Source organism: Melopsittacus undulatus, chromosome Z, assembly GCF_012275295.1.
Source record: "Melopsittacus undulatus isolate bMelUnd1 chromosome Z, bMelUnd1.mat.Z, whole genome shotgun sequence".
NCBI classification, from domain to species: domain Eukaryota; kingdom Metazoa; phylum Chordata; class Aves; order Psittaciformes; family Psittaculidae; genus Melopsittacus; species Melopsittacus undulatus.
Window position 1 is genome coordinate 56,420,237 of NC_047557.1, and position 15,468 is coordinate 56,435,704.

At 42.4% G+C, this 15,468-nt stretch overlaps 1 protein-coding gene across 3 annotated transcripts in view; it reads right to left on the reverse strand.

The window, feature by feature from the left end:
- Positions 1-747: 747 nt before the first annotated feature.
- The window catches only part of LPAR1 (lysophosphatidic acid receptor 1), a 69,584-nt gene continuing 54,863 nt past the window's right edge, over positions 748-15,468 (reverse strand). For all 3 annotated transcript variants that reach the window (XM_005154844.3, XM_031054247.2, XM_031054246.2), the window contains one exon: positions 748-1,794. In XM_005154844.3, coding sequence (XP_005154901.1) covers positions 1,493-1,794 — 302 coding nt within the window. In that variant the 3' untranslated portion in view covers positions 748-1,492. The remainder of the gene's footprint in view (positions 1,795-15,468) is intronic.

The following is a 15,468-nucleotide window of genomic DNA, read 5'->3' on the forward strand; positions in this document are numbered from 1 at the left end:
CTGATAATTTTTTGTGGGTTTTTTTGTGGTTTTATATTTTTGTTGTGTTTTTTTTTTTAAGTTTTTCTTGTTTTGTTGTTTTTTTTTTTGTTTTGGTGGGGTTTGTGTTTTTTCTTTTTTGTGCTTTTTTTTGGTTTTTTTTCTGTTTTTTTTTGTATTTTTCTTTTTTTTTTTGTGTTCGTTTTGTTTTTTGTTATAGAGGCATGTTATAATGATGAAAATAGCCCCAGGAATTTACTGGTGATATATTTTATACTGTTAGGAGAACACAGAATTTCCTACAGAAAGGTGCCAAGTTTTTCATTATCAAGATCCCATCTTTGCCCATATTTACGCCTGTCTGACTGATTCTTGGTAACCAAGATTCATGCAAGTGATATTTCTCTTCAAAATATGCATATATGAAATAATCCATCTGTTAGCTCAGCTAGTCTTAACCATATCCATGAATGGCTATTACATGTAGCACAGTCTTGTCATTCACAAGAGATGATTACCTATGTTATCTTGACTTTATAAAATACAAAATATAATTGTATACATCAAAAAATCCTTTTGCTTTCCGCCAAGGACAAGAAAAGCGTTCCAATGTCATAAATACTTTTTAAAAAATTCTGCCAACCTGACTGTAGCTCTTTAAGAGCCTTATGGATGTGCCCTACTTTAAGAACTTGACCATGAAAAACTTGGGACCCCTTATTATGTTACACATTCCATACAGCACTTCAAAGAAGAACATTAAATACCTTGTGACTAGCGTACTGTTTATTTCATAATCTAAACAAACACTGCAATACAGTCTATACTTTTCTACTTGCAGATTTTACAACGATTTTTTTAATTAAAACAATCTGCATACACACAGAACATGCATGCTTTCTAACATCAGTAATGAAGGTAAGAAGAGTCAGTTTTCATCATCTTCCTGTTGCCTGTACTAGAAAAATTACTTCTGTCTTCACTGTAGTTATGGCAGTGTGGCTAATGATGCAAAGACTAGAGCACAGTTTTAATCCCTGCACAGAAAATTTTCATCACAAGCATGCTGATGGTGATAAATATTACATGTCTATTAAATGATAGGCATACTTTAATCCCCTTTACTCCCTTTATAAAAGACTAAGTGGCTACATGTAAATGCAGTGAAGCAGGTATAAGCTTAATTAATCAGGGTTGATTCAGACTGGCACCAAGATGCAGCAAAGTCCGACAAAGTCTCAGCGAGGCTCTCCATGGGCTATTGATGACCTCTGCCACAAGGCATCTGCCTTCTGCTTTTTTGAAAGTGGAAACCAAAAGCCTTGCAGCATGGACAGTCCTGCAGACAGGACAGGCTGTGCCGGTGTGTGGAGCTTCCAGGAAGAGAAGTACTTGTAGTCCATTAGTGTCTGAGAAAACCTTGTGAGTGGGTTACCTTGTCCCAGGCTGTGCATCCATCCCGCTCCACATCATCCCCCGCTGCTCTTCATCGGCCATGTGGCTGGCTGTGGTTTTACACCACTGAGTGGTCGTTGCTGTGGACGCCCGCCAAGATGGTGTGGTTGAGTGAGGACGCTGAGCGGTCTGAGCCTTCAGTGGGACCATTGGCATTCTCACTGCGTTGGCAGCAGAGGATCTGCTTGAAGGTTGCGCTCATCTCCTTGTCCCGGTAGGAGTAGATGATGGGGTTCATGGCGGAGTTGAACTCTGCCAGGAGCAGGAAGAATTTTTCATATGCCAGGACGTTACACTGGGGACAGCAAACATCAAGGAGCAGCAAGACTAATCCTGGGGTCCAGCAGATAATGAAAGCACCTAGGAAGAGAAAAAGTGGACAAAACACAACAAAACCCATAAATATACTAATGCACCAACACTATGAGAAAACAATATGAGAACCATCCAACTGGAAATGGCAATGGTTAATTTTTTCTTTCAAGAGTATTGTTCCCACACTGTTTCTTCACTGACCTGATGAGAGGGATGCCTTTCAAAGATCTGTAAATAGTTATGGGCAGCACATCAAAAGAGCAAGGCATTCCCCCCTCCTGACACCATCTGAAACACTGCTTGGCAAATGCATTTGCATTTAAAATTGATAATGAGGAACATTTTTTCCCTTTAGCTAGAGACCTCTGACTAATCAATCCCTTGATCAGGAGAAACAATGCTGCAATTTACTTCTCAAACTAATAACAACAAAGAAAACCTTTCTATGAGTGCTGTGACTGAAGCATCAGTAATAGAAAAAGAGTGGCGCAGGCAGCAATTCTCAAGAAAAAGAAAGCCTGGGTCTTGTTAATCCATTTCAGCCCTATTATGTAATGGAAAGTCCTAAACACACATCCTTCTTGCACTGAAATGCCATTCTTCACCAGATCTACTTCTTTTCTTAGTCTCTATTCAATAGAAATTCAGACGCTCCTCAGGCTTCAATAGTGTAAATGCCAAAGAGCCCTACCCTGATTAAAATGCTTCCCCCTATTTTCTCTGCTGTGAAAAGCTTTGAGGGGAATAAAGCCCAGAATAAAATTCAATGTTCAATGCAGAAATGAAAGCCTTGCTCTTTACTGAGAGTACTGAGTTAAAGGACACTTGCTCCTTGAAAGGTTAAAGAGGTTCTAAACATACTGGGAAAGCCCTCACACCAAATTGTGTCAGAGTGAAGACAGGGCTCCTGAGATTTTCCAGGCTTGACTTGACATGCTTGACTGAAGTGGAAATCAAAGTCTTGTCATCAGTGGTCAGGTTCAGCAGAGGCAGCAGCAATAAGGGCTTTCCAGCACTACCCAGGGAAGACTGTTTCCAGACAGGTTCTCCTGTCACTGTGGTATTTATTTGCTAACATACTGCCTCTGTTTTTATTATGGTGATGCTCTCTGCAGATCTAGCAGCTCACTACAGTCCGTCTCCACAGCACGCAGACTTTTTGCTGTGCCTGCCAAGAAGGTGCCAGCTATTTCCAGCTTCAGCAGTGACAGCTGTAAGCTGTGCAGACACCTTTCCATTTGGATATCAAATGCACCTAGATCAAACAGAAGAATGTTTTCTAAAGGGCTTTGCAAACACTCAGGATGTGCCAGGCTACAGACACTGGTTACCAACCAGGCAACCACACACATGCTTTCTATGTACCAAAAAGCATCCCTAAACTGAGCTTGGTTGCAACTAGTGGTGCCACAGTGCCACTCAATGCTTATCGCTTTGCAGACCAACAAAGCTTGCAGAGGAGAAGATCAGAGGCAAAGTGCCAGCTGCCAGTACAAAGCACCAATGGCTTTGGCCAAAAGACTTTGTTAGGGGCTGGCAGCAATTTTGCAGCATAGGGATGAAACTCTCCCACGCTGAGGTGGTATCAAACACAGGAATCCACTTCATTGCTTTTGTCTGCTGCTCTTTCAGTTTACAACAGTCCTAGAAAAGAGTATTTGAAACCCACGCAAAGGACCATGATCTTTTGTCCCTTCTCTGTACCTACTCCCAGGGAGTAGAAAACTGCATCTCTTTATTTGCAGAACTGTCCACATTGATAGAGAGGCTGTCTTCTGCACAGAACAGCTCTGCTGAGCTGTTTTCCGCAGAAACCAAGCCAATCTTTCAAATTCAGCTCCTCACTGCTGGAACTGAGCATGTTGTGTTCAACCTTCTAGCTAGAGAGGGAGCAGTGGACTTTGTTCCAGCTTGAGCATGCAATTTCTTCATTACAGGCTGCCTTGGGAGAACAACATCAGAGACGGGACCACTGCAAGTCATGGGATCTACAGTCAAAGACAAAAGATGATGACAACATCCTCACCACCAGGCCTGCAGTAGAGAAGTCCAATGTAGGAACAATGGAGCTGTCAGGAAAACTCTCACAGCGTTGTGTAAAGTTGCAATTGAAAGCTTTCAATTTTCCAGCATTTTTCTTTTTTTTTTTTCCCCCATTTCAGATCTGTTGTTGAGAAACTAAGTACGCCAAACAGAACATTCTGTTGCTATCATTTTGGGGTATGTTGAAAGCGGCAACAACAAGAAGCAGTACAGTGAGGCAGGTAGCCATTTGTGCCTGAGAAAGCCCCAAAGTCTTTGGCAAAAGTCCAGGTGCCTCTCTGGGCTCTTCAGTATCACAAATAGGTCCAGTAACCTATATGCTGAGGCTTGATGTAGCTGCACTCAAGAAGAGGACTGTGGTTGAGCAACAGGCAAACACAGTATTGTCTTTCCACCCACCTCTGGAAGCAAATGGAAGTCACTATTCTGAAAGTTGTCACTCTGCTGCTCATGCCAGGGCCTGGAGTTGGGTCAGTGATGTGTTGGCAGCCAGGGTGTAGAGGGGAGAAGAAACTCCCAGAGCCAAGCTCCAGACCTACTTGGGTAATGTAGGTTTTCAGCTGCCTTGGTCCCCAGCCACAGGCCAGGCTGACTGTTCAACCTGCTTCTTCCATGCAGCAGCAGTGGCAACACGGGAGTGCATGGCAGCAGAGGAGCACACAGCACCCAAGAGTGCATCTCTGTGTGAAGAGGGCTGGCTTCAAGATGAACAGACGGCTCATTTGTTTTTGGGAAATAAAAGCCATTGAAGCCAGCCCCATTCAGTCTAGCGGGTTTTGTTTTCCTTTAGCCCCTGGGATTTTCCTAGCAAAACTTCCCACGATGGTCCTCCAGCTTATTAAGTTAAGAGCTTGCAAATGCTGACACAAACAATGCCTTGTGCTTTCTCACTTATTTAACTGTCCGTATCCTGGAAAATACTGGTAAGCATCACTTACAGTAAGGGCATATTTGAGTTAGGTACAATGCAAGGAACATAAAAATGTCAGGCTCCTCTTACTTCAAATTTAAGAAACATCATCTGTTAAACATGGAATTACTTCTTTGGAAGGAAAGAAAAGCTTTTTTTTTTCTTTTTTTTCTTCTTACTTGGAGTACTTGTCAAAGAAAAGTGATACTTAGCTGCAAGTGAGGTTAAATTCCTCCCTTTAAAGAAATTTGCTGTGCATTGATTTCACCAAGAATGAAGATCTACAAATATCACATCTAATAAAACAGTGAGATCCAAAAGCTCCCTGCTGCCATATACTGAAAAGCCTTAAGCATACACGAAACTCTTGATGTATTTTTCCGCCTATGAATGTAACTGAGAGCAGTCTGAAGTACAGTGTGAGTAATTTCCAGGTGCATCTTAACATTTTACAGAATTTGGTTAAACCCATGTTGAAACAACACACAAAGCAGATCTAGTGCATGCAATGAATCAATCTGCTCAGCTTCATGGATATGTCATTGCCATGCCATGGCATCGACATGCATGAATAAAATCACAGGCAGCATGGCCTTGGGTGGCTGAAGAGCACTGTTGCCTAGACAGATAAATAGCACCTCAGGGTGACAATTCCAATCCTGGTAATCCTTAGAGGTGCTGGCACTGCATGAAGATGACCAAAGTGTACAATCACAGAGAGGAACACCCCTGTGGTGTATGGCCAAGATCTGCCTTGTGTGTCTGGCAGGAGAGGGCTGTTTGAAGAATCAAGGCTGAGGCATGAATGCCCAGCTATGGGGCAGTAAAGTCTGAAGGAATGAGAGAAATTACATTGCATTTTTTTAAAAGATTTAAGGATACAAGGAGGGATGGGTCCCTATAAACTGAGAAGCATGTTTGACAGCAGGAAACCTCTTTAGCACGTTTTTACAGCAGGAGTTACAGTAAAACAGTCATGACACTAATCTCATTTTCTGTTGCTGTGTGATAGCTCTCACCCAGGTCTGAAACCTCAGCTCCTTGTGCACCGTCTGTCTTGCTGTGCTGTGGTCGAAGTGCACTGGGGGCTTTCTAATGACTATGATATAACTACATTGCATGTGTCCTTAGACCTCATCTGATGCAGCAGTGTGGATTGTATTTCCATGGAAGCTGGATGCTTGAAAACTCCTTGAGGAAGCATGGTACGGCCTCACAGCAAGGTTTGATTGCAAGGGAGTAAAAACTGCTGTAGGCAGTAGGCATATGAAACCAGCCATGATAAAACACACAAAAGTAAGCAACTAGAAGAAAAAACGAGAAAACAACACCAAAAAACAGCATCAGAAGAGAAGCTACATGAGAATAAACACCAATAAACTAGTCACTCATTACTAGGATACCACATTAGATGGCTACTCATGAAACTTCTCACATTAGTAGATGAATTTTCTAAGCAAGCACTTTTTATTTGTTGTTGTTGTCATTTGCCTTGGACAGCATAAGTCTGCATTTAATCTATGAACTTCTATTTTTCTCTACCTCACAACAGTGAAGTAAAATAAGCACTTCTGCTCCTGCAAAGTCACACACAGCTGTCCCTCAGAGGCTCTGGCAGGATGCAGCTCTTGTCAGTGCACACTTATTCTGAAATACCCCTTTCCTCCTGCCTAACCATAATGTATCCCTTTTGTGTGCCCTCTTCCATCCATCTTGGGTACAGACCTAGACTTTACTGATTCCTGGCATGGCCTCATGCTCACCCCGCAAAATCCTCATACAGAGAATCTGTATGAAGGGGAAAAATATGGAACAGGCTAGTTTTAGGGAGTGAAAAGAGAGAAGGGGGAAAAAGATCTCTCTTGTGATTGCAGTTTTGTTACAGACAGTAAGGCACCATGATATAAAAGACAGAAAAGACCCACTCCACCTGAACTTCAGGGACATTTATGTTCTGCCACTGTTGCCCAGCTCTCCTTGTCCACCTGCTGTTCTCTCCAAATCCCCTCCTGTTCTCAGAGTGACACTTGTGATAGGTGGCTACACCACCTCTTCCACTTGGACAATGGGGACCAAGACAGGAAAGGACACTGAACATCACTGCTGGTTACCAACAACAAGAAGAGTTTTGCCACACTTTCTGCATGCTGAAAGCAATGCTATGGAGAGGTGATCTGTTTTATTTAACAAAACTATAGCCAAAAATTTTCCATGTCCCGGGAAAGCCACTTGCTACACTACCTGTGGAGCAAGCTTATCAGCTGCAACACAACTGCATTTCTTCATGCCTTAGACATCTGCAAGCTGTATCAATAATCCTCCTTATCACACTGTGTATTATCTCGTGCATAGCATGACTAGAGATAAGTACTGCATGAAACAGTGCTTATTTATAACTATGTATTGTTTTCCACAGATACAAATATTAAATAATTAAATCTAAATTGCATATTGAATTATCACATATTCAAAATTCCATGAAGATAATTTATCACACTGCAAACTTACAGAGTGTAGGAGCAATTCTTCTAATTCTAGTCTGGCATAATTTCCCCAGATTTTGCCACAACATTGGTACAATGCAGCTTACAGTTCTTGGTGGATGAAAACACAGTTGTTGCTGTTTTTTGTAGTTTCTGCTGGAAACAGTCAACATTGGGGTAAGGTTTACTTCCACCCATAGAATTTTTACATGAAAAAACATGACTACCACGTATGGACCAGATTAACAAATGTAAAATAATCTTACGCTAAACATGGAAAATTCTTCAGAACCTTCAGATATGAGAGGCTTGCCTCTCCACCCACAGACTCCAAAAGGTTTGGGGAAGATGACAGTGAAAGACCTTTCTTGAAAAATGCCTGAGGCAGAGGAGAGCAGCATGCAGCATGCTAGTAACAATGGTGCTATAAAACCTCCTTCATTTACTTAAGGTGCCTTTACTGAAGGAAGTTGTATGGATTTTGAATAAGAGTTTTGTAGCACATTCCTGCAGGTTCTGACTGAGTGTAAAATGCTGCTTTCTCTGACACGGATCTGGGAGGCTTTGATGTAATGGCCTCTCTGGGTTTCAAGCCAAAAATTTCTCTTGTGGGACTGTGTGTGAAAGGAAGGGGGTATATCTCCAGCAGTGTAAAACAGGTAATGAGAAACAAAGCAAGCTAAGTAAGATCTATATTCATATTAATGCAACGGCATCTTACATGTACTTCTCGTAAGAAGATTTGGAGCAAGAGGATAGAAGCTAGTAACAGAAGATACACAACTAGGGGAGCATAAGTGAGGAGCTGGCTGATAGGAGGTATGAGCCTGTCTTTCACAACACTAGATGTGTCCCATCCCCAGGGACCCTTGTTCTTGTCTCCCATAAGCTAAACAGCTCTGAATGTGCAGGTTATAAAATCCTGACCTCAGCTTTTCCAAGTATCTGAACTCCTCATGAAAAGTTGACAGGTTTGCCAGATTTTTCAATCTACTGCAGCCATGGTTTGCAAATGGATTTTAAAATAAACTGTTTCTGCTAGTACCACATCAATTCCCCAATTTCCTACCTTCTCACAGCTATGTGTACATGCGCATTTGAACATCTTCCTGAATCCTGTTTTGGGATTTGGAGCTGTTGAGTTGGGTTAGACTTTGCACAAAATTATGGCTGGATCATGTAGGAACACAGGAATCATGTCTTGCTCCAAAATATATTTCCCCTTCCCAGCAGGAATACAGTATGTGTATGCTTCAAACATCTGACTTCACTTCAGAACTCCTTTGCTGAGAATTTATTTGGTGTTTAAGGCACGTCTATCTTCTTCAGCAAAACACCTCATTTCTGAGGAACCTGACTGCTTCCCTCCTGAACCATTTGTCTGGTTTAAAACATGTTAATGACTTAACATGAAAGCTTCCCTGGGGCTCTGCCTGTGCTCCCTAGCTGGGCTGGGAGGAGCAGCAAACCTTGTCCACAAAGGTCTGTTCATCCCTTTAATCCTCAACAGCTTCTTTCTTTTCAGAAAGAATAAAATAAATGAAAAAACTTTTCCTAAACAGACATCCAGTCTTGACCACAACTGATGCTCCTGCTGGCATACAGACTCATTTGCTACAGGCTGGCCTCTGTGCTCTCTCTTCCCTTTTAATGATTGCATCACCACATTGCTCCTGTAAATTCACCATTTAAATACTTCTACAGATTTCTCAGTGACATCTTTAGGTCAAAGCCCTCCTTTTAAACAAGACACACTTTGGCATCTACACCTGCATGTAGTGCCAACTAAAGATACACCTGACCCACCACAGTGTTTCACAGGGTGCTGGAACAACCATTAACCAATAACACCATTGGCACCACTGCTGTAGCCACATGGCTGCTGTCTCTGAGCATGAAGATGCTCAGATAGAAAACACCTGTGGTCGGTGGGGCTATGTCTACAGCCATCACACTGTCCTGCTTCTCAAGGTGGCTGATGGCTTTGGTCTCTTTTCCTGCTTCAGTTTGCAGTGTTCATTTCCATTCTGAAGATGAGATATGGTTTAAAGAGATTGAGAGATAATGATGAGAAGGTTTCCCTCACAAATGGCAGCCATGGGAGTCCTCATGAGCTCATTCCCTGCAGCACTTTGTGCTCAATGCCACTAGTTGTTAGCTGCCAAGTGCTGAAGGCAGGGTACTCTGGCAGCCTCCTGGCATTCCTTCTGGAAGTCCTACCTGCTAGGTGTCTTCCCACCTGGACTCTGGGTGGCCTTTCCTCAGAGCCTGGCACCAGCTGTGGATGTTTCAGAAACTGCGTGGGTCTCCAAGCCCCTGCATATGTCTGTACCTGAAGCTTTTGAAACAGCAACAGAGAGAAACATCTGGGGAGGAATGGTAATGAAACAAAACAAACTGAAGAGGCAGCAGCAAGCCATCAAAACTGACCTGTTTATTTCATGGGTGCTTGTTAAACACTACCCCAGGTTAATATTTGCTTGGTGTCATTCTCTGCCTGCTGCTTGCAGCCCTGCAAAATGAGTTCATTAGTCTCTGGCCTGCTGATCCAGCTGTCTTCAAGTATTCCTTGGCTGACATCTCCAAAGTGCTAATGCAAACGGAGACCAGGATTGTTTTCCAACTGACACCAGCAAATCAAGGTGCTTGAATACATCTTTATTTTAAACACATGGTTGTTGTGGTTTTAAAAAACACCTTACAAGGACAACACGTGCAAATTGCTTTCCAAAAAGAAAAGCAAAAGCTTGAGCCACGGTAGTCTGTCTGCATCCATTTGAATCCCTCAGATTAAAAGGCTGTTAGAGAAAAATGGAATTTGCCACTAATGCTGAGACCAGGAAAGAGACAGTGCTGAACCCACCATCCCCCGCAAAAGAAACCGAGCCTTTTATCTATAAAAAGCATTTTAGACAAAAACAGGAAGTCATTAAATGCCAATAGTCAGGATTCCAACTAACTTCTAAATTCATAAAGATATGTGAAGCTAATCTCTGAATAAAAGCCTGGCTGTTGCCAAAGCAATCTTGAGTATTTATTTCTGGGTAAAGACAAACAGTAGTCCCTGTGGAATTTTGCTGTTGCCAAAAAGCTGACACAAAGAAGAAATTTTGGTGTCTTTTTCAATTTCCAGGCATTCTAGATGAGCCTTTATAGTCTGTTATGGACACAAATGCTGCAACAGTCCCACATTACTGGTGGTAGCTTGGCTGGAAAAGGAGCAGGATAGCCCATCTGATAAGAGCTGGCTCATGGTACTTGTTTCCCCTGTGTCATGGTGACACAGGACAAAGGAAAGTAGGCAACAGATGTCTGGGGAGAATTAGAAGCAAGGAACTGCCTTTCATTCCGCACCTAGCAATCTACTTGAATCCTCTAGTCCAAACTCAGCCAGGTTCTGATTGCTCATGGTCATGACTTGGGGTGAGAGCAGGGGGACGGACCCATCCCTGAGTGGCAAGAAGACCCCATCCTAGGGGTCTGGGAGAGGCTTTCAGGTTCTGGAAGTTTGGCAGCTAAAGGGCAACCAGGTCTGGTGGCAAAAGTGAACATGCCTACTCAAACATGAAGACTCACTGCAAGAGGTCATTTGAGGCAGGAGCAGGCCAACTGGCACCCTGTAGGCAGCCTCACAAACCAGACTCTGTTCTGCCTGCCTCTGCAAGGGTATATTTAGCATGCTTGGGACTTGGGTGCTTCACTGCTTCTCTAGTACTTTCAGTTTTTAATCACAGAAAAATCACTCATGTTGAAAAAGCCATTTTTGCCCAGTTTTCATTTGGAAATCCATACACCCAAAGCAGTACCTCGATACTTTTCCAGGGACAGTCATAATGCTACAATGAAACAATACAATTTGTTTAGCAAATTTCAAACTTTGGTACAAGAGATTATTTAATTGTATTTCCTTTTGTTGTTAGGGACATTAATTGTTACTGGTATTATGCTTGGATAAGCTCCGGTTACAATATAAATTTCCAAATGAAGCATGGGTGGATGCAATTTAATATGTAAAGGACTGCTTTGATTCTTACAGAAGATGAAACTAATAATACTATAATAAAAATATTAGACTCTATCTGCTTCCCTAGAGGAGAAAAAATTGTTTCTCCCATGCTAGTAGCAGACTGTGAATAGGAAAAAGTGTTACTACAATGCAGAGATACTTAAAATGACTGTATCCTATACCAGGTCTACATCAACTGCTAGCTCGTTAAGCTGTGGCAGGCACCCCTCAAGCGAACTGCATCAAGACAGTTACATAAAATGGTTTTAAGAAGGACAATCCACTGTGACAGCTGTGCTCCTCTGGGAAAACAAAGAGCATGAGCTCCACAGTGATGTGTACAAAAGGGGAAGGGCCCTCTTGGTTAAAGGAATGTCACTCTAGAATACATCTTCAGTCTCTCTTTTTAGATATATTAGGATAGCCTCCTTCGCAGCAAGGCCTTCTACTCCTCATCTGAATGTTAACAAATGAAAATACTGCCTTAAAGCAGAAGCAGCCTTGGACAGACTCTACACAAACAAGTACAGTATAGTAAGTCTCCTGTATACCTCATCACTTAAGCACTGTCAAGGCCATATGGTCCTTGCTCAGGCTATCAAGACTATCAGTGACACAGGGAGTCTACATAGCAAGGCATCTACAAATAGCAATGATAAAACAGAGTGATAGCAGACAGACATGGCATTGCAGTTCACAAGCAGAGTGAAGAGACACCCAAATTTTGCTTTTGATAAGCATATACTGACAGCTCATGAGAAGGGTGAATTCCAGGATTTAGCACTTAATTCTGTATGTACTCATTTAAATCTGTCTAGATGAGGGTGATAACTTCGGCAGAATACACAGCTTTTGGTTTGTATTCCCACACTGAAGATGAGACATGGTTTAAAAAGATGCAGCTACCTCTTGATTCTCACAGATGCCTCTGAATTCCCTCAGAATATCTAATTTTCCATGTCTAGACAAGATGACATCACCCTGCAACTTAAGTCTTAGCTGTCAGGAAGAATGAAAGATTAGTATTTTATCAACTTCTATGATGCCAGTCTCTGAATTAATTAAAAATATAATAATGCAGAAAGAAGCACTGCAACACTGTACACTGGGTACATCTTTCCCTGTCAGAAGGGTGTTTACTGTCCTGCAGCATATAATTTTATTGTGGGAATGACAGTATTTCCCATACTTAAAATAGTAAAGACAGTGAACAAGTCTGGAAATGTTTCATTACTGGTAGTAAATACCTAAATTCCAGTGGCTGCTTCTCTGTGATTGCCTTTGTATTTACTGCTACAGGATCTATACTGATTTAAAGTCCTCAGGCAGACACAGAAGACAGCACTGATAAAATTTAGCCTTTATTTCAACTCGTAGCTTCAAAGAATCACATTGCCAAACCAGACATTATACTGGGGGAAACAGGTGTGTCTTCAGCTAGCCCTCTCTCTCATCAAGTACACAGTTGTGAAAAACCCTGGGAACACAGCTACTGTGGGAGCGATGCTTTACACAGTTCTTGTTGATATCATTAGATGAGGACAAGCAGGCAAAAAACAAAGCAAGGCAAAAATTCAGAATGCGTTAAGACACCCTCAGCACTACAAACAAGGGAATCCCAGTCTCATCCACTTTAAGGGTTAGCCATTAAAACTGTTTCTGGGTTAGGTGAGTGATGCGTTCTCTCACTATGACTGAGTTTTCCCTCAATTTCATGCATCTGATTCAGCATACTGAATTGATCCTGATGTTTCAGCTGGTATTTGGGAACAGTGCTCTACCTCTGGCAGTCTGCTGTACTGTTCGAATTTTACCCCTGCTAAGCAAAGTATGGCATCTAGAAGTGTCCAAGAATAGTGCTTACACTGTCCTACTGCTACATCCTCAGTCACTGTGGCTTGAAGATTTCTATATAAATAGCCTCTGAAACCACAAAAAAGAGCACTATCATACTATTTTGAAGGTTGTTCAATTTGCATGTTTCTGAGGATGTGACTCTTTTGATCTCTGGCACACACTTTGCCCCAGTATACCCCAGAAAGGCTGTAGATTTTTGGCTGTGATAAAAAGGAACAATAATAATGAAATCAAGACAGGAAAAAATGCACTAAGTCTTCTCATTCAGTTCATTTACTCTCACCTACTCATGAAAGGGCAGTTGTATCACAGCTGAATACTGAAGTACTTTCAACAGCCAAACTGAGCTGATCCCCAGCCACCTAAATCTCTTTCTGGGGTGTTCATGAGGAGTGCCAGACAAAAGTAATTTAAATCCAGTCCCTATCTACCAAACAAGGAAAGAAAAGGTGTTAACATTGATGCTTTCTCTGTAGCATGTCTCAGCTTTGTCCTGTATCTGCTGCTGGCCATGAGCGAGCCATCTCCATTCCCACTGAACTCCTGGCCTCAATAATGAGACTGCCAAAGACCACAGTAATTATTTTCTACTGTCACCTGTCTTCAGGCCCAGAGGTGAAGCCAACTCATCTCTCACAGCAGCACAGAGAAGGCACGCTGCCACCCAGGCAGAGCCTGTGGCCATGCTCATGCAAGTGCTCCCATGGACCTGTGGGGCAGCACACTGCTTCTGCAGGGCAGGAACTTGAAAATGCTTCCTTTGCGCACCCTCTGCTTGACAGGGACTTCAGTCCTCAAGGGATAAGGGATTTAAATGCCATGCAATGTAATATATTTAGCAGCTGGAAACTAAACCACCTAGAAGTTTTCAAAATACAAAACACAACTTAAACAATTCTCTGAGATGCAGACTGAGCTGATCTAGTAATAATTAATATCACTATTACGTACAGCAGGGCAGTACTTCACTTTTTAAAACAGCCACTAAGAACAGTTCCACCAGATGTGGCAGATCAGCTACGTACAGTGCGGGCCACACCAATGGCTGCCAGAGGCAGAAGATAACTGTGAAAAGTACTTGTTTCGCACTAAGAAAGCCTAAGACTGCATCCGCAGTATGACAAAGCAGTGGCATTCAAAAAGCAAGTCCAATTTGTTCTGCATGCTCCGATGGCCCTTGGATCTGTCTAGTCCCCTCTGACTGATCCCACACACTCTGCCCACCAGCCGCATCTGCACAGTGTGCTGCTCTGATCACCCCATGGTAACAGGTTCTAGATGCAGGGTTGGGATGTCTGCTTAAAGAAAGGGGACAGCATATAAACAGGGAGCCAGCTGTCACAGAAATCGTTACTCTGCTGACTTCCAGAAGCCGTTGTAAAAAAAAAAACAAACATTTGCAAATGGTGTAGCTGCACTGAAAGCAGGTCTTCGAAAGAAAAACCGAAGTCTCCTCCATACTCTCTCCATGGAAAACAAGTTTCTGCAACATTATCAGTCCTCAAAAGAAGTTCTTAGTACATGTAGGCCATCTACTGTACTGCATCCTTCTGCTTTAAACAATGAAGGCTTGTGATCACGGGCACAGGTTATGAAATAGAAAGCCTGCCTAGCAGAACATCAGCTACTGTTCACCAGTGAAAGGGGAACTGAAGGACCAAGACTGCTACCAAACCAAAAAAGGCAACTTTTAGCCTGAGATCTGCAGCTCACCTATAAGGCTGAGGGGCAGCAAACTGACCAACTAGCAAAAAAAGTGAAACAGAGCTGTGATCATTAAACAAGACACCTCCAAGTTCCGGCTGCCAGCTTCTGAATTGCTCCATGTTAAAAACCCTACAGCACCAAGCAGCCAGGCTGTGCACACCGGCATTACTCGACGGCACCAGCACAAGTCCAGGAGCTGAAACCTGGGGACACTGAAATACAATTTATTGCAATGCTAGCTAATTAAAGCACCCTTGCTGGAAACTCCTCCTCCAGAACACACCCAAAATACTGCCTGCAGGATCATTCAGATGTGTTAATTCAGCACTGTTCACAGCAGTTTAAATCAGATTATTTTGGGGCAGACACACTGATATATGAATTTGCAAGATTTGCGCAGTTGTTTTTTTTAGCAGTTGTCCGTGGACTTGCACCAAAAGCAAACGGGAAGCTGCATGAAATAAACTGAGACCTTTAAGCAAAAGGCCCTTCACTGAGGAATGTTTAGGTTAAAAAAAAAAAGAAAAAGGCAATTAGTACATTGTAAGCAAAGTGCTTGCAAAATCCTTCAATAATTGCTTCCAAGAAGTACTTCTGCTGCTCTAAATGAAACATAGAGGTTTTTTGTTTTTTTTTTTTTCCGTCAGAGAAAAATTAACCCCCCCGAACTATTTAGCAACACACTGAAGAAGACAGTCAGAGGTGACCTCAGT